This window comes from Lynx canadensis, chromosome A2, assembly GCF_007474595.2.
Source record: "Lynx canadensis isolate LIC74 chromosome A2, mLynCan4.pri.v2, whole genome shotgun sequence".
Classification (NCBI taxonomy): Eukaryota; Metazoa; Chordata; class Mammalia; order Carnivora; family Felidae; genus Lynx; species Lynx canadensis.
Window position 1 is genome coordinate 126,431,850 of NC_044304.2, and position 18,639 is coordinate 126,450,488.

General features: G+C 40.2%; 1 protein-coding gene across 1 annotated transcript in view; it reads right to left on the reverse strand.

Moving 5' to 3' along the window:
• Positions 1 to 18,639, reverse strand: part of AOAH (acyloxyacyl hydrolase) — a 174,391-nt gene that overhangs the window by 54,727 nt on the left and 101,025 nt on the right. The window contains 1 exon segment of the mRNA XM_030308229.1: positions 14,777 to 14,868. Coding sequence (XP_030164089.1) covers positions 14,777 to 14,868 — 92 coding nt within the window.

Sequence of the window (18,639 nt, forward strand, 5' to 3'; positions counted from 1 at the left end):
TTGTAAAAAAAATTTTTAAATGTTTATTGATTTTTGACAGAGAGAGAGAGAGACAGAACATGAGTGGGGGAGGGGCAGAGAGAGAGGAGACACAGAATCTGAAGCAGGCTCCAGGCTCTGAGCTGTCAGCACAGAACCCAACATGGGGCTTGAACCCACAGACCGCGAGATCATGACCTGAGCCAAAGTCAGATGCTTAACTGACTGAGCCACCCAGGTGCCCCAAATTCTAGTTATTTTTTATAGGTAAGATATTAGAGTCTAAGAAAAATGTTTCTCCCTTAGAAAATAGAGCAATAGTTTATTTTCTTGAAGTTGCTTCTTCTCTTTTTGTGTTGTCTTTCCACATTCAAAGTTTCCCTCTGATGTCCGATGATCCTGGATTGTTTATTGGCTTGTACTTAAAAGTGGAAGCTGGTTAAAAACTTCAAAGCTGATTGGAAAGTGGACCTCTGGGTGTGGCTTTTTGACTCAGATCCTCACTGTAGCATGGGCTGGTGGGGACTTTCTCAGGGAAGCCCTGCTGTCAGTGTCTGGTCTTTCCTCCCTGGGATGTGTAGACTCCCTACAGAAGGATCTTCTGCCCTCCAGCCAGGTTGCCAGCACTCTGGGGCTATGGGGTGGGTGGTTCGCAGCATTCAGTATGCATGTGGAGTGGGGTGCTCCTCTCTTCACTTATGTCTGGTGTCCCTCAGTCCAGAAGCTTTTGATATTAGCATCTCTAGAGAATAATAAACCTCTAGACTTATACCAGAGTAAGGAGAGGCAACTGCCCACCTGTGTGAAGTTGGGAAAGAGTCTCAGGATCTAACTGCTTCTTCAGCAATCTTTCAATAGACCCTTGTTTTTACTCTCACCTCAATTTCTAGAGCTACCAAATATAACCAATCCTCAAGTCTTCTGGGGAATCTGCAGTGTAAACTAGATTGCTTCTTGACATTCCTTTCCACTGGCTTCAGATGCAGCTTTCTGAGTCAACTGAGTCAGTTACCACTTGTTCTGCTTTCTGGTTTCCAATGTTTTGTGGCTGTTGGCTCTTCCTGTTCTCTTTGTCCTTGTGGACAGATTCATTTACTGTCATTTTAGTGGAGTTTCTCAAGGGACAGAAGTAAATGCTTTGCTCAATCTGCTATCTTACCCAGAAGCCCGAAATGAATACTTTATACTCTGTGTCATTTACGCCCTCTGCCTTGACTGTTTTATTATATTTTGAAAAAAGCAGATGGGAAATGGACATTAGATCTGAGTTCAATCCTAAAATAATTTCACGGTCAATAAAGAGGGGTTATTTTCCTTTGGGAAAGTAATTGTTACCAATATTTAGCCATAAGTGTATTTTTGATAATTCTAAAAATGGAATTTATGTACCGAAATACTGTTTTGCTCATGACCTGCTCATGGAGAGCGAATAGTGTATATTAATATTATAGAAACAGTTAGTTGCATCTGTCTTCGCAATAATACAAAATCTTTGCCAATTGGTGAATAGTTTCATTAACATTTCTGACCAGAAATAGTATCTAGACTTTTGAGATTAAGGTTTTGTACTAGGCACTAGCAATCATTTCACATAATCAAAGGTATCGTTTTCTTTCATCCCACCTCAAATGCATAATCTGTCTTACAAATACTAAGGATTGAATTTCTCATGGAGTGTCCAGGAATCCTGAGGAGACAGAAAAATCAATACAGTATTCTGAGAAGCCCATAGCACAATATTTTTGAGATGCTAACAAATTGAGAATGCTTGATAGAAAGGCATCTGTATACAGGGTCAGGTGAATTTGAATTAATAGGAGAAACCAAGGATACTGTGCAGAGTAAGGTTAACTGTGATGACCTTTCTGGTTTCAAATCTCCCCTCCTCTTGCTCCTCTACCCCTACTTGGACTCAGGTTTTTCAGTGTGACCTTCTGTTTTTTCCCTTTGCCCTCTGTTGTACATCAAAACCAAGCCCAATGGGCTGGTAGAAGAGGCGATAGCATCAGTGCTGTAGTTTGATGGGGGCGGAGAGGAGTACTTGAAAGTTCTCTTTCTCCCACCTTCCCCAATGCCCAAGATGCTGGTATCCTCAATGTACGGGGCTGACGTGGAAGCATGCCATATTCAATTCCCGCTGTGACTAGCTCTACCTACTCCAGTGCCCAGGAAGTACAGGCATTTCATGTGAGGACACACTGGTCCACTTTTGATTTCTAACATCAAAATTCAAAACAGGTAAACCTAACACAGAATGTCTACTGGTTGCTCTCCCCAACATAGGTTCAGGTAAACACACATACACACACAAACCACTTTCTCTGAGAGCCTTCTTATGACCTACCACCACCACACCATTTCACTATGGCCAAATGGAAAACAAAACAAAACAAAGAAGACCAAAAAATGAGCCTTATGCATGATGCAGATAAATTACAGGAGTCGAATTTAAAACTGAAAAAAGTCATCACCTTCTATGTTGACTCAAAGCAGAATGTACTTGGAGAAAGGCAACAGAACAGCTTCCCCAAAAGGCTTAGCATATCCGAGGTTTTGGGGATAAATCAAGTCTGATACTATGCAAACAACAGTGATGTATCAGGTCCTGGTGAAGTTTCTGAGGCTATTTCTGTCTCTCTGCAGAACACTTCTTGTTTGGGTATAAGTTCTGACACCCTAATTAAGGCGAATCGTAGAGAACGAGACACACGAAAAAGACTAGGGCATGTGGAAGACTAGTAGCAGGGACAGTGAGAGATACATGGTAACATCTAATGTGAAGGGTTAGGGCAGGGGAGTGGATTAGGATAAAACTGAATCATTTAGAGACTGGGCAGGCTTCATCCAGGGACCACTACTGCTGGGAAGCTTTAAGAAAAGAGTGAATAGTTTTCTTTCTGATGTGGGTGGAAGTCAGACTAGCATGGGGCCGGGGAGATGGATTAAAGAATTCTTAAAATTCCTTCTAGTTCTTTGATACTAGATCCCTGTGTAACCTCTAATTCACCACATCATGGAACAATGAAGATTTCAGCCTCAGAGAGAGATAAACATGTAGAATATGACTCGTTGTGTATTCAGAGAGACTAGCAATGGGCTAATTATGCAGGGGTGTGTGTGCAGTGGTGAGGCTGGCTATAGAGGAGGTCCTAGGAGTTCAGACATGAAAAGATTAGTCAGACAGCATGATAGATTTTGAATTTGGAGCAGCAAATAATGCAGGGAAATAGACTTCATGGGCATTGTGTTCAATAATTCATGAGCTGCGGTACTCAGACAAGGCTTCTTACCTGTTAAGTTAACTTCCCACTAAGGTTCCTTCCTCTGTCCTCTGAACTTAGAGCAGCTGTAACTGCTTCCTTCCTGGCTTTTCTTGGCCTCAGATTTGATTGTAGGCCACTGCATCAGCATAAATATTAAACTATGATAAACTGAGAGATTTAAGGTGTTGAGGCTTATAATGTACAAAGATCACTTGTGATACACAAAAGATTGTTTTAATAATCTAAAAAGCACTTCTCAAAGGATGCTGTGAAACACTAGTTTCTTGAAATGTATCTTTCTCATTAAATGCATACATATAGAGAGAAAGGGAGAGAGAGAGATTTTCTACATAGTTCGGCGGTCAAATAAGTTTAGAAACGGTTTCATATTATACCTTGGAGATACATAAGGTTTTTTGCCTTATTAAAGGCTCTAATAAGCCTTATACTGAATAAATGTGTTTCTCCTTATTTAAACCAGCATTTCCAAAACTTAGTTGCCCTAGGAATCTTTTAAAAAATATGTATGACATCTTGTGGAACTAATGTTTCACAGAAGTGTGTTGGGGAATATTGATGAACTATTTCTGTGCTCTCTATGTAAGCACTGAGATGGCCTAAAATCTCAGGTTGAGTTGGTTATAGGAATTTTGCTAGAGAAATTTGGAGGTTGTTCATTTACTTTGATCAACCTGGATTGAAAAATTATGTCATTCTGAACAAAACTTCACACCGAGGCTTGACTTATCTATTATTGACCAAATTCACTTGTTAGCAGATCTCTCATTTGTTTTATTCCTTCTATCTGGCTATTGAGTTGATTATTTTACTTGAAAATTGTTCTCTCCAATTTGTTGACTGTGTGGTTATTTTAATACTTAAATGAATTTTGCTAGTTTCTTGTAGAACATTTATTATAGAACATGCTTAGAAGTCCAAGGGCTTAAGCTACACTGATTTATTTTTACATGCATCACATCATGCAGCTGGTGATTCAATTCATTCTGTTTATATTCCTTTTCCCTTATCCCTAGCATTTTCCCTGAAATGTTAATTCCTGCAAATCTGACTTGATTTAGGCAATCTGAGGAAATGCAAGGGAAGGAGGCTTGTAGATTGTAAAGCACTCTACAAATGTAAAGTGATATCAATATGAACTTATTCAGTAGTTCTTTTATTGAGTACCTATTATAGTGCCACATAATGTGTCAGGGTCTAGGGCTAGAGAGCAAAGTCAAGCCTAATTCCTGTACTCAAGATGCTCAGAGTCTGGGGTGGGGTGGGCGGAGTGGAGAGACAATAAATAAACTGTTTTGACAAGTGAGGTGACATTGAGGTTGAAGGAGAACACTAGGAGCACAGGAGAGAATCATCCACTCAGGTGGGGGTTGGCCTGAGGAGGCTGTCTAAAGGAACTGATCCCTGGGTGGTGAGTGTGGAAGCGTGAACAAAGGGTAACTAGATAAGACAAAGGTGAGTGTAAGTGCTCATGAAGAGATGCTCAAACTCACTAGTAACCAGGTTACATATTATCAGAATAACAATAAAATATTGTTAGATTGGAAAAAATTAAGAAGATGGACAATCTTCAGTATTGGCAAGGATACGGGGAAACAAGTATTCTCACAGACTATTTGTGGGAATATAAATTGGGGTAGCTTTTTGGGGAGATTATGAAAAATTAAAATGTATACATTCAGATCTATCCATTTTTTCTTAGATGTTTATTTATTTATTTAGAATTTTTTTTTAACATTTGTTTTTGAGAGACAGAGACAGAGCATGAGCAAGGGTGGGGCAGAGAGGGAGGGAGACACAGAATCTGAAGCAGGCTCCAGGCTCTAGCTGTCAGCACAGAGCCCGACACGGGCTCGAACCCATGAACCGTGAGATCATGACCTGAGCCGAAGTCAGATGCTTAACGGACTGAGCCACCAAGGCACTCCTCTCTCCATTTTTTTCTAAATAAATTGTCACATGTATTCATAAAGAGAACTGTAGGATGTTCATTATGGCATTATTGGGTATCATGAGGATTTGGAATGGACTGTCCATCAGTACGATGCTATGAAATACCACGCAGAATTATTCAAGAATGGAAAGTGCTTTGAGAAGTATTGTTAAAGCAAAGCATTAATTTACAGTGTATTATACACTGTTTAATGTCACTTATGGGGAGATTTTAATGAAATATTTCTTTATTTACCGATTTACACACGTAATCACACAGAAGGGATCTGAACAAAATCACGCTAAATTGATAATAGGGCTTTCTCCTGGGAAAGGGGGTGGAATTGGGGGAAAGCTTTGGCTTTTTACTATAAATATACTTCAGTATGTTTTGTAAGATGAAAATATATTCATTATTTGAGTAATTAAATTAAAAAGTGAAAATTTAGAAATGAGTGGCATCAAGGGAGAAGTTTTGTAGGTGGAGAGATTTGTCAGTATATGGCAGGAAGAGTCCTTGGCTAGGAGTTACAGCTTCTACAGATGGTCCTTCTGGCCCAAAGGGCAGTGCCCTGAGCCTTCATTCCATCCCTTCTTGCTTTCTCCATCCTTCCTTGCTTCCTTCCTTCATCCACCTTTCTTTCCCTGTTGGAACTTCCTCTCACTAACAGCATACTGTAGGATTTCTCATCTAAAAATGATTCCCCACAAGCTATCACCCCTTTTCTCTTCTCCCTTTAATGGGGAAGGTTTTAATTTTTTATTTATTTTAATATTTATTTATTTTTAAGAGAGAGAGACACACATACAGAGCATGAATGGGGGAGGGGCAGACAGCGAGGAAGACACTGAATCCAAAGCAGTCTCCAGGCTCTGAACTGTCAGCACAGAGCCCAACTGGAGAAGGTGGAGAAGCTCGAACTCAGGAACCTTGGGATCATGACCTGAGCTGAAGTCAGGCAGTTAACTGATTGAGCCACCCAGGCGTCCCAAAGGGAACTTACTAAATAAGTTGTTGATGCTCACTTCCCTTATCACCTCCTGGAAACTACTCTCTGCAGTCAGGTTTCCATCTCCCCCCACTGAGACATCTCTGGCCAGTCTCCCTTGATCACCGCCCTGCACCCACAGTCCTCTTTCTCTGTTCCAGTCCTCCTCTGCCTCTGGCAGCATTTGGCTGAAAGTCACTTCTCCTTTGGAAACACTTTCTTCCCTTGGTCTCTAGGCTGCTGAACCCTTCTAGTTTTCTCTCTACTTTGAGAGCTATTTCTTCCTTTTTAAAATTTATTTAGAGGTTTATTTACTTAGAAAGAGCATGAGCAGGGGAGGAGCAGAGAGAGTGAGAGAGAGAATCCCAAGCAGGCTCTGCACTGTCAGTGTGGAGCCCCATGCGGAGCTTGAACTCATGAACAGTGAGATCATGACTTGAGCTGAAATCAAGAATCCCACCCTTAACCCACTAAGCCACCAGGCACCCCAAGGACTATTCCTTCCTTATCTTCTCTTCCTGAACCTCTAAATGTTGGCACCCCTCCCCCCAGCTTCTGTCCACAGCCACATTTTTCACACTCGTTCTCTGTAACAGAAGTTCTCAATTTGTTGCTCTCAGAACCATTTTATACTCTTAAAGTTACTGAGGAACCCAGAGAGATTTTTAAAGAAAATTAAATGTGAATTATACCTGTCAATATTATATGTTAGAAATCAAAACTTAGAAATTTAAAAGAATATTTAAGTATTGATTCATTTAAAATAATAATAATAATAATAATAAACCCATTACATGTTAACATAAGTAACATATTTTTTTTCTGAAAAATATATATTTTCCAACCCTTCCTCCAATTAGTGGGAAAAATGGCATCGTCTTACACTTTTTCAAATTTCTTTACTGCCTGACTTAATAGAGGACAGTCTGGGTTCTCATCTCTGCTTCTGCATTAAATCTGTGGTGGTATGTTGTTTTGATGGAATTATGTGAAGAAAGTCTCATCTCCAACATACAGTTAGTTGTAAAAGGGAGTAACATTTAATATCTTTTTAAAAATGTTTATATTTATTTTTGAGAGAGAGAGAGCACAAGTGTGTGCACACGTGCACGTGCATGGCAGAGGGGCAGAGAGAGAAGGGGACAGAGTATCTGAAGTGGGCTCCATGCTGATAGCAGAGAGCCTGATGGCTGGACTTGAACTCACGAACTGCAACATCATGACCCGAGCCAAAGTCAGACCCCTAACCGACAGAGCCTCCCAGGCACCTCTACTTTTTTAGATAAGTATGGACAGTCTTCTTTGATTCTATACAAAAACTTGAGATGTGGTATTATTTTAAAGATTGAGGGGCGCCTGGGTGGCGCAGTCGGTTAAGCGTCCGACTTCAGCCAGGTTACGATCTCGCGGTCCGTGAGTTCGAGCCCTGCGTCAGGCTCTGGGCTGATGGCTCAGAGCCTGGAGCCTGTTTCCGATTCTGTGTCTCCCTCTCTCTCTGCCCCTCCCCCGTTCATGCTCTGTCTCTCTCTGTCCCAAAAATAAAAAAAAAAAAAAAACGTTGAAAAAAAAAAAGATTGATTAGTTGTCATGTGGAATCTGAAATTATATCAATGAACTTTTGTACCACATCACATCAAAATGCATTGGTCTATCTTGTACTTTGAATGGATCTTTTACCCATGCATGGTTTTATACATCATATACTGGTCATTTAGAAAATATTGGCTCACTGAGTTATGTGGATATTTTAAATGTTGATACATTTTATGATACAATATTGAAAAATCATACTTGTTGCTAGCACTACATATCAGAAAAGTTTTGGGTATTAGGAAGCTGTCAAGTTCATAACAGAAAATACAAGTTTTCAAAAACTCAGAATTTTCTTTGAAAGCTGAAATTTTATGATTAACGGTCAATACTATCGGTTGTTTTCCTTGAAGCTCCTTCATTTCAGATACACTATCTGCCACATATCCAATCTGAATAACTATAATTTATTTCCTAGATCTTTTAAATAAAACCAGTGTTCCATGAAAAACTGACTAATTCAGCTCTCAACTCCCTCACAAAAGTGCTTTTTCTTAAGAAAATCATATTTTTGGGGCGCCTGGGTGGCGCAGTCGGTTAAGCGTCCGACTTCAGCCAGGTCATGATCTCACGGTCCGTGGGTTCGAGCCCCGCGTCGGGCTCTGGGCTGATGGCCCAGAGCCTGGAGCCTGTTTCCGATTCTGTGTCTCCCTCTCTCTCTGCCCCTCCCCCGTTCATGCTCTGTCTCGCTCTGTCCCAAAAATAAATAAAAAACGTTGAAAAAAAATTAAAAAAAAAAAAAGAAAATCATATTTTTTCTTACGCAGTACAAGTGCTTTATGCATACCTCCCATTTCATCTGATGAAATTATTTAAAAATCATGGACATACTTTAAAAAATTAATAATTCTTCTGCTCAATAGGTGAACTTTTCAGGGGAAGCTGCCCTCCACCCCCGGGCTATTTTTTAAAATGAGGGTTGTGTAGAGGTGAAGATCACAGTGACTATAAACATAGTTTGGCGCCACTGCCTTTATTCATGCTCAGATGTCAACAATTTCACCCACCATGTTTTTGTGCCATCAGTACCAATGGCTACACAGTGCAAAAGGCAAATACTGTTTTGGTACTGTTGTGAAAGTAATTTTTACCTTGTGGATCCCTCGAAAAGGCCTGAGAGACCCACCTCCCAGCAGTCCACAGACCACACTTGGAGAATCTCTGATGTAGACTGTATTTCACTCCAATCAGCCTCACCTAACTTCAAATGACCACCTCTCTGGCTAATGATTTGTTTTGCAAAGTATAATTATAAGATGACTAATCATTTGCACTTACATCACATGTAATTTTTGAATAATGGATTTAATAAGGTTATTAAGTCCATTAGTGTTTAGTACTTACATGTCTTTTTTTAAAACATGAAATTAGGTTAGCAAATCTTAGCTGCAAATCCCTTCTCTCCAATTTTCTGTTTTTAACACCCCAAGTGACTTGGTTTGGAATTATACACTGCTTTTCAAAATTGTTCTCTCATATAACGTCTATTGGGTTGGAGAGAATAGATAACCTTTAACACTCAGATTCTAGGACACCGCTCATCAAAGATGTGTGTTTAAATGTCCTTGAATAGCATTACTGTGTCTCTTTTCACAGTAGCTTTGTCTATTTCTTTCTAAGCGTGTACTATGTTTCTGGCCCCAAATAGCAAATCTAAGCCAGTGGCAGAGGGAGCGACATTTGTTCTACAAAATTCCATGTAGTTGGCACCCACTTATGTTGACCTACTGATCTCACTCTTCTCTTTCCAGCTTGATATGGTAACTTCGGTAATTGCTTTTGGTTCCTTTGGCTTTCATGATTTTTAATGGCTAACTTCACCTTTTATTTTTAAAGCTCTGATTGCTGCCCTGTTTTTCCTCCCTCTGCTCTCCAGCTTTGAAGGACTTCTCTACCATTTACCCCTGGCCTGCAGAGCTCCACTGACTGGACCATCTCCTGGACCCACTTTCAGAAGGGGTTTTGGGCACCATAAATGCTCACGTTAGATGTGGTTAGGTTCAGGTGCTTATGTTTGTTAAGGGTTTGGAGTTACCAGGTTCTCTTTCTGAGGTTTGCTTAGAGGAAATAGTACCCATAAAGGACAATCAATTATGGAGTGCTACTTAAACCAGTAGCTAGTCAAGTAGCCAGCACCACACAGTGCAGGGCTTATGATGCAGATGCTCAAACTTTATGGCACAACGACCCTGGCCCTAGAGAAACATGGTTCCTAGAAAATTTCAGGCTCTGACCCATAAAATTAGCCAAGTCTTATCTGAAGGCACGGTCAGTTAAGGGGTGGAGAAAAGCATATTTGGTGGGGAGAAGCAGGAGCATAATTTCTCAACAGCTTCCTCCAATGTTTCTAAACCAAGCAGCATCAGGAAGGTAGGATGTGGACTTCAATAACACGTTGCCCTAAAGCCACTAAACTTTAATACTGGGGAGAACTTCAGAGATTGCTAGGTGCAACTCAACTTCAACATATAAATGAGGTCCAGGTCTGCTGTATATTCCACTGAAGGCCATACAGAACCAGAACCCTTGTACCTGTAAAGGTGGTCTTCCTCCTACTCTACCACACCAACTCACAGGGCTCTGGAGTTTTAGATATTGCTTTAACTAGAAGTCCTTCCTTCCTGAATTTTGGTATTGTTTCCCATACTTCCATATGTGTTACTGGGCCTTGTGTTCTTTAACTTAAATGGGATTTTTCTCTTACATTAATTGCTTTTGAACATGATCTGAACATGAAGTACTATTTTTAATTTAAAAAAATACCCATTTCTTCTCACTTACAATTATAGTTCCCTTCTCTAATGTTGGCTATTGGGCTCCCAGCTCCCATGCTACCAACCTCATAGGATGGGTTTTTGTTTTGTTTTCGTTTTTTTTTTTTTTTTTTTGTCTTTGAACCACTCAATTACTTTCAGAATCACATTGGGAAAACAAAATAAAACACATGGTTTTAAACGATATTGCTTTTTGAATTTTCTCGAGCCTAAGAGTCAAGAGAACAGATTTTTGTTAACGTCAAATCAACTGAAGGATGTAAAGATTTGTGAAAGTAAGGGGTTGTATTTGTCTTTTAATGCATGCATGTAATTTCAATTAGTTACATTTACCTCATAAAAAATATTAAATTTTGAGGGAGGAGGGTATGTTGGAAAAAGAAAAGGAAAGTAACCATTTTCTCTCCCAAGCAACATCTTTTTGCTTTCTTTCTCTTTCTTTCTTTCTTTCTTTCTTTCTTTCTTTCTTTCTTTCTTTCTTTCTTTCTTTCCTTTCTTTCTTTTTTAAGTTTATTTATTTATTTTGAGAGAGACAGAGAGCACAAACAGGGGAGGGGCAGAGAGAGATGATAGAGAGCCAATGCAGAGCCAGATGTGGGGCTAGAACTTACGAAACTGTGAGATCATTATCTGAGCCGAAACCAAGAGTCTAATGCCCAACTGACTGAGCTACCCAGGCACCATGCATCCTTTGCTTTCAAAGGTACATTTTCTAAAGAACATTGTTAATACCCAAAGCATGATGCTGATCACAGATAATAAGAAGCACTATCTACAGATCCAGTTGAAGAGAGAAATCCATAAATTCTATCCCATTTTGATAAGCATTTGGACTCAGAAGGACATTTGCTCAAAATGCCTGTGGAAGCTGCCCATGTCGTTCATACATGTTGCTTTCTGGGTCAATATTCTTTTCATTCTCCTGATTCCAGCAGAAGAGGATCTTCTAATCTCTAATCTAATCTTCTAATCTCTCTAATATTTTTTACACACTTTATAAATCTTTGTTCTTTTAAGAAGGGGATTGGCCCAGCCTAGATTATCTGCAGTATATAATTTGCATGAGATTATAGAAATGGTTTAATAGGACCTACTGCTGGGAGGGATGTCTTGAATGGTGACACACACATGACTATCATGCTGCTATGTGTCTGTTTACTGGCGGAATCTGCTACAACTCAGATTTCAGAGAATTTCCTTTTCTGTCAAAAGGAACTGAATATATTTCCCCCATTCCAGCTGGGTGGCAAAGAACACAGGCATAGTACACACAAACAGGTGGCAGAAAGAGCTCTTGGAGAGAAACGACTAGATAGCCTGGGGCCCCACAAACACATAGAGAGAAAAGCCCTTGCAGGGTATGTGACCCTACAGCACACCAGCTGTGCTGCGCACATCCTTAGAAACACAACAGATAAGGACAGTACCTGGAGTCAGTGATGAGTAAGTTGCAGAACCAGATGGAAGTTTTGTAAATGGCAACACAGAGCCTGATACAAGAAGGTGCTAAGTCAGCACCAACTAGCTTAGGATAGGGATGACTTTCACCTAACGCACACCTAGCCAGTCACCTCCTTTATGAGATGGTGTTAGAATGTCTCTGCACAGCCCTTATAAGGATTATAAACCATGAGTGGCTAAAGACTGGCAACTCTCCTCTCCCTTTCTCCCCACTGCCTTTCTCCTATGGACATCTGTCTGCTGCTGGGCTCTGATAGGATGGTGGTGGATGCAGCCATGGGACTGGAGGGCTAGTGGGATTTCACACTGAGAAGGGAGCAAACCCCTAGTCTGAGGACAGAAGAGACACAGAAGGACATTGGCTCCCCCTGTCACCCCCTCACTAAAATCTAAAAACAACTGAACAGCCTGCTTGGGAGCAGGAGCTATTTTGGGGCAGAGTTTTTGGGAAAATTAGATGTAGGAGATGTGGGGCAACTGTTGGTGAGTGTGAGCTATAAGTGGAAGAGATAAGGAAACCAGTTTTCCCTTCAACTGGGCCCTGCTGAGTGGATTCTTCTTTCACTCTTTGGATGACTCCAAGGAAGATTTAAACTACTTGGCAATTGTTTTATTTTTTATTTTATTTTTTTAAATGTTTATTTCTGAGACAGAGAGAGACAGAGCATGGGTGGGGGAGGGGAAGAGAGAGAGGGAGACACAGAATCCGAAGCAGGCTCCAGGCTCTGAGCTGTCAGCACAGAGCCTGACACGGGGGCTTGAACACACAAACCATGAGATCATGACCTGAGCTGAAGTCGGTCGCTCAACCGACTGAGCCACCCAGGCGCCCCATTGGCAATTGTTTTAAACATCAGACTGGTATTTCCTCAATGGCAACCTTGTGAAGCTTTAGGTCAAAAGGTGGCTGAATTTTATAGGGTTCAACATAAAGTTAAACTTCCATTAAAAGTGTAATAAACTATATCCATTTCTCATTCATAATGTATTCCTTTGTTCTTGTCATAAAAGCTTTAATTTAGAGAAATCTCCAGGTGTTTTTGTACTGGATTGGTGGAGGCCAGTTAAATTTTTTTTCTCACTTTCAGTGTTGACAGTGGGGAGATAGGTAAGAGTCTTTTTCCAGAAAGCTGCTTCAGCTTGGCTATCTCTGGATGTGTTCCAGGTGACAAAAACAATAGCAAGTGCAGCTGAAGAAAGAGAGGCTAAGCCTGGTGCTCAGGGGGCCCCAGACCACCGGGAGTATGGGGCCCATAGAAAGGGAGCCCCTGATTGACCTTTGAAACAATGCATGCCATGTCTCCCCATGGAGAGGGCTTCTTTGATTCTTAGTCATTTCTCCATCCCATCGCTATTCTCTCAAAGTGACAAAGACTACAGAGAGCAACATTCCTGCAGGTAGAATGAAAAAAAAAATCATAAAGTTTGGGCATTGGGGACCAGGAGGACCCCTGCTCACCAAATTACTCTCTGGTATGTGTTCCATGATGACAGATCCCACCATTTCACATTAATGTGGGTCCCTGGTCAAGTTTCTTAACCTGTCTATGTAACCCTTAGATTCCTCAACTGTGAAATGCAGAAATTAATGCCAGCTCCCTCACAAAGAGATGAAATGAGAAAAATCTCTACATAACACTCAGGGTAGTGATTTGCATACAGTGAATGTCTCATGAAGGTTACTTCATGCTCTCCCTATCACTGATACTATTAACATTATTACACTAACCTCATTTTTCACGTGATTAAACTTGAAAACCTACACCTAAACTTGAAAATGCATCCCTTTTGCTTTCCTTATATTCACAGATGATTCCTACATTATTATCAATGCCCTTTCCTGAAGATTGGTTATCATTTCCTGTTTTTTCTCTACCTCTTTCATTACACCAATCTTGTAAATCCTTTAGGGTTTGGGCCCCTGGCCTGACACCCCAAAAGGAAGAGGCTATTGACTAATTCTATGAATTATTTCTTCAATGAATCTGTAGCTCTGTGTTGAGAGTTGTCTTGTGGCACATCTTTCTTGTATTATCATTATTTGTACATTTGTCTATTCTGCCCTATTTGATTTTAATTGGTTGCAGAGACAGGTCAAACCCTATTTACCTTTGAAACATCTGTAGCATATATTCCTGATTAGGTAGTAAGTGTTTAGTAAGTATTTTTAGATGAATGAGTGAAGACAATAAGGTAATAATCGAATAATTTATTTATGGTATATAATGTCCTCCATTAAATAAAAAAATGGGGTGCTAACCTATGAATGGCTGCCCCCAGGCTCTGAGTCAACATCTAATCACACATAGCAAATTGGGTTTGTGTGTCACTCAGATTTGCCATACATTGTCTCTACCTTCAAATCGAGAGCATTGAAGCCAGGGTGATTCCAGGACCTTGAGACTTGTCTACTAATTTTAGCCATTACCTTTATGGATATTAATTTCTGAGAGTAAATAATCAAGTAAACTTTCTTGTCCCTTGAATGAGAAAAAGTCAGTGATGTGTTTATGTCTTATCCACTAGAGGTCAACTCTACAGCCCCTGCAATGAGAATATTCCCTCCTTGTGAACACTGATAAAATTCAATTTGCATTACATCCCCCTGCATAGTGGACTCTATGTCAGTGGTAGGTTTCTTGTATGTTACTCATGTTCTAGAAGCAATTCCTAATAATTCTCGTTTCAACATCTTGGGAGCAAGCCCCATCTCTTGTTCTTTCCTTACACAGATACGTTGAAATGTTTAAAGGTACTCAAACATACATACCCACTAATGGAGTCCAGAAACCCAGTAGCACCAGAGATTTGGGGCCAGTTGAGCTCATTGGTAAGAGCTGTTGGTAAATTGATGAAGGATTTCTAAAGAAAACATAAAGTGGTGATTATAAAAATGGTCATTTGTTTTTTACAGGTAGTAACATTATCCATTGCCTAGGCGGCGTTTTCTGTCTTTCTCACTCTCTTTTTCTTAATCTATTTCTTTAAGAGCTTTGGTATATAAAGCGTATGCCACTCTATCATCAGGGACTTCACAAAGATCAGCATCACTCATGAACTGGCTTCCATTCAGCTTCTGTGAAAGATGCAAAATGCGTGGCAGCTTATACTCATCCCTCATTTGAAAGGGATGCTTCAGTAGATGGGTAAACTTTCCACTCTTTTAAATTTGCTGAGATTTTCTCCATATTTATTTTAGATATTCAGGAAATCAACTGCCCAAACAATAATAATACCCAAGCCCCCAGCAAGAATGCCTTCCCTGAGTTCAAAGCCATGTCCTCAGTCAATAAGATAGTGTCTCCTGACCTCCTTGGGAGTCTCAGGCACCTTTGAGAATCTAATTTTGGTTTCTTTCCTCACAAAGATGCACATATATTCAACACGGCCTATGATTTCAAGGGGTTCACATACAACCTGTATCTCTTACACAGTCTCGGGTTCAAGAACTCCTGACACAGAGTGTTGACAAAACCAGGATTCATTTGAACCATGTTTCTATGGCTTGTGCAAAATCATAGAGAAAAAACATTGCCAGCTATGTCCCCTTATTATTCCTTTTATAAATGTCCTCTGGGATAAACCTCTACTCTGGTCTAATTTCTAGAAAAAGCTTATCTAGACTGATGTTTTCAGAATAGGGTTGCCAAATTTAGCAAATAAAAATAGAGGATGCCCAGTTAAATTTGAGTTTCAATACACAAAATGTATGGGGTGCCGTTGGTTAAGCATCTGACTTCAATTCATGATCTCACGGTTCATGGATTCTGGGCCCCATGTAGGGCTCTGAGCTGAAAGCTCAGAGCCTGGAGCCTGCTTCAGATTCTGTGTTGTCCCCTCTCTCTTTCTGCCATTCCCCTGCTCTGTCTCTCTGTCTCAAAAATAAATAGTCTTCGGGGCGCCTGGGTGGCGCAGTCGGTTAAGCGTCCGACTTCAGCCAGGTCACGATCTCGCGGTCCGTGAGTTCGAGCCCCGCGTCAGGCTCTGGGCTGATGGCTCGGAGCCTGGAGCCTGTTTCCGATTCTGTGTCTCCCTCTCTCTCTGCCCCTCCCCCGTTCATGCTCTGTCTCTCTCTGTCCCAAAAATAAATAAACGTTGAAAAAAAAAATTAAAAAAAAAATAGTCTTCAAAAAAAAAAAAAAAAAAAAAAAACAAAACCGGGGCGCCTGAGTGGCTCAGTCGGTTAAGCGTCCAACTTCAGCTCAGGTCACGATCCTGCGGTTTGTGAGTTTGAGCCCGTGTCAGGCTCTGTGCTGACAACTCAGAGCCTGGAGCCTGCTTCAGATTCTGTGTCTCCCTCTCTCTCTGCCCCTTCCCTGTTCACGCTCTGTCTCTTAATAATAAATAAACATGAAAAAAATTAAAACAAACAAAAAACCCCACAAAAAAACCCCCAAAATGTGGTGTCTATATACAATGGAATATTATTCAGTCTTCAAGAAGAAGGAGATTTCTGACCCATGCTAAAACATGGGTGAAACCTAAGGACATTATGCTAAGTGAAATAAATCAGTTTCATAAAAAGATAAATACTGCATAATTCCACTTATAGAAGGTATTTACAGCTGTCAAATTCATAGACACAGAAAGTAGAAAGGTGGTTGCCAGGGGCTGGGAGTGGATGTAGAATGAGGAGCTGCCATTTAATGGGTACAGAGTTGTAGTTTTGCAAGATGAAAAAGTGTCGGAGATTGGTTTCACAGCAACGTGATATACTTAACACTAATGAACTGTATACTTAAAGGTGGGTAAGATTATAAATTTTATGTTGCAAGTATTGTATCACAATTTAAAAAAATGAGTACAAAAAGATTGAATTTCAGGTAAACAAAGAATAATTTTTGGCATAAGTGTGTCCTGTGCAATGTTTGGAACATGTTTATACTTAAAAAGTTTGTTATGCATCTGAAGTTCAAATTTAACTGGGTGTCCTGTATTTTACCAGGGGATCTCAGTTTGGATACACACTCTGAAATCCAATGCTTCCTTTTTGCCCTGGCTGACAGGAAGCCTCAATGCCTGGCTGCAGGAAGCAGTTATCTCAGGTACATAGTGTCTTCTCCTTCATGTGCCCTTGGGCTTCTCACCATTGAAAACCTATGCCTCCTTTGGATAAACATGAAAACCTTGGGTCCTCCTTTAATGTTTATTTTAAAATGAAAAATAAACTAAGGATAATGTCTAAAGGCAAATCCTATCAAAGCAATTGTGGCACAGAATACAAGTTTTCAAATTGCATATGGCCCTTCCCCTGCTTGCTTCCTTACTTATGATGATCCTTATCCTGTCTCCTAAAGAGAACCTAAATGTGGAGGCTATGAGGGAAGGAAAAGCCACACTTCTCTCTCATCAACCACTTGAAAATGTATCATTATTATTTTTTTCTGATTACAAAGTATACTTATTTGTTATAGAACTCAAATATATAATAATTTACAATATAGAAAGTCTCTCATCACTTCCCCTTAAGAGATAATCATTGTGAGGTAACCACTGTTAACACCTTGTGAGCTACCTATCGACATCTATATCATATCTGTATCTATGCCTATGTCTATCTATATCTATATCATCTATATCTATACCTAAAGCTATCTGTAGATGAACATTATATATGTGTTCAGAATAGGGTTGCCAATGGTTGTGAATCTACCGTCATTCCTTAAACTTGGAAAACCTCAAAACTCAAGTAGTTTTCCTAGTGTCAGGGTGTGATGGTTCCTACCATCATATAGAGAATGAGTACTCAAAATAAAATAAAATTTATTTCTCAACTGTGGACTGTAATGGGTTGAATTGTGTCCTCCAAAAAGGCATGTGAAAGGCCTAACCCTCGACATTTCAGAATGTGACCTTATTTGTAATAGGGGGCCATTGCAGATGCAATTAGTTAAGATGAGGTCATACTGAAATAGGATGTGTCCCTAATGCACTATGACTGGTCTCTTCACAAGAAGAAGAAGAAGAGACACAGAGACACAGGGGCAAGACCATGTAACGATGGAGGCAGAAACTGGAGTCAAAGAACAAGTCAAGGAGCACCAAGGATCGCCAGTGATCACTGGAAGCTAGAAGAGAGGCATGGAACAGATTCTTTCTCGGATCTGTCAGAAGGAAACATCCTGCTGACACCTTGATCTCAGATTTTCAGCCTCCAGAACTGTGTGAACATTAAAGCCATTCAGTGTGTGATACTTTGTTGCAGTGGTCCAAGGAAACTATGGCATGGTCTGAACTGGACAATTTGCTTGCAGTTCTTATCATTCTTATTCAGAGGTCCAAGATACGACCTTCTACTGTGTTCATTTACTTCTCAAAATAAGTCATGTAACAAACAAATAAGTTCACATATAGCAGTTGTCCTGTGGTGTCTTGCCCTGTTTTCCTTGGCTCTGTGAGCTTTCTCCTTCCACATGTCAATCCCAAGGACCCCATCCTTATTCTTCTCCCAAGGGTGATTTTCAGCACAGTGGGGGCAGGAAGTGGAAGAGAGGTGACCGGAAAGGATGGCTTCTTGGGATTAACTATGCTGGTTAGCAACAAAATAATGTATTATCATTAATAATTATAATAATTATGTATTAATAAAATAATAATAATGTGTCAATTATGGTTTATCTCTATCTAAGGAGC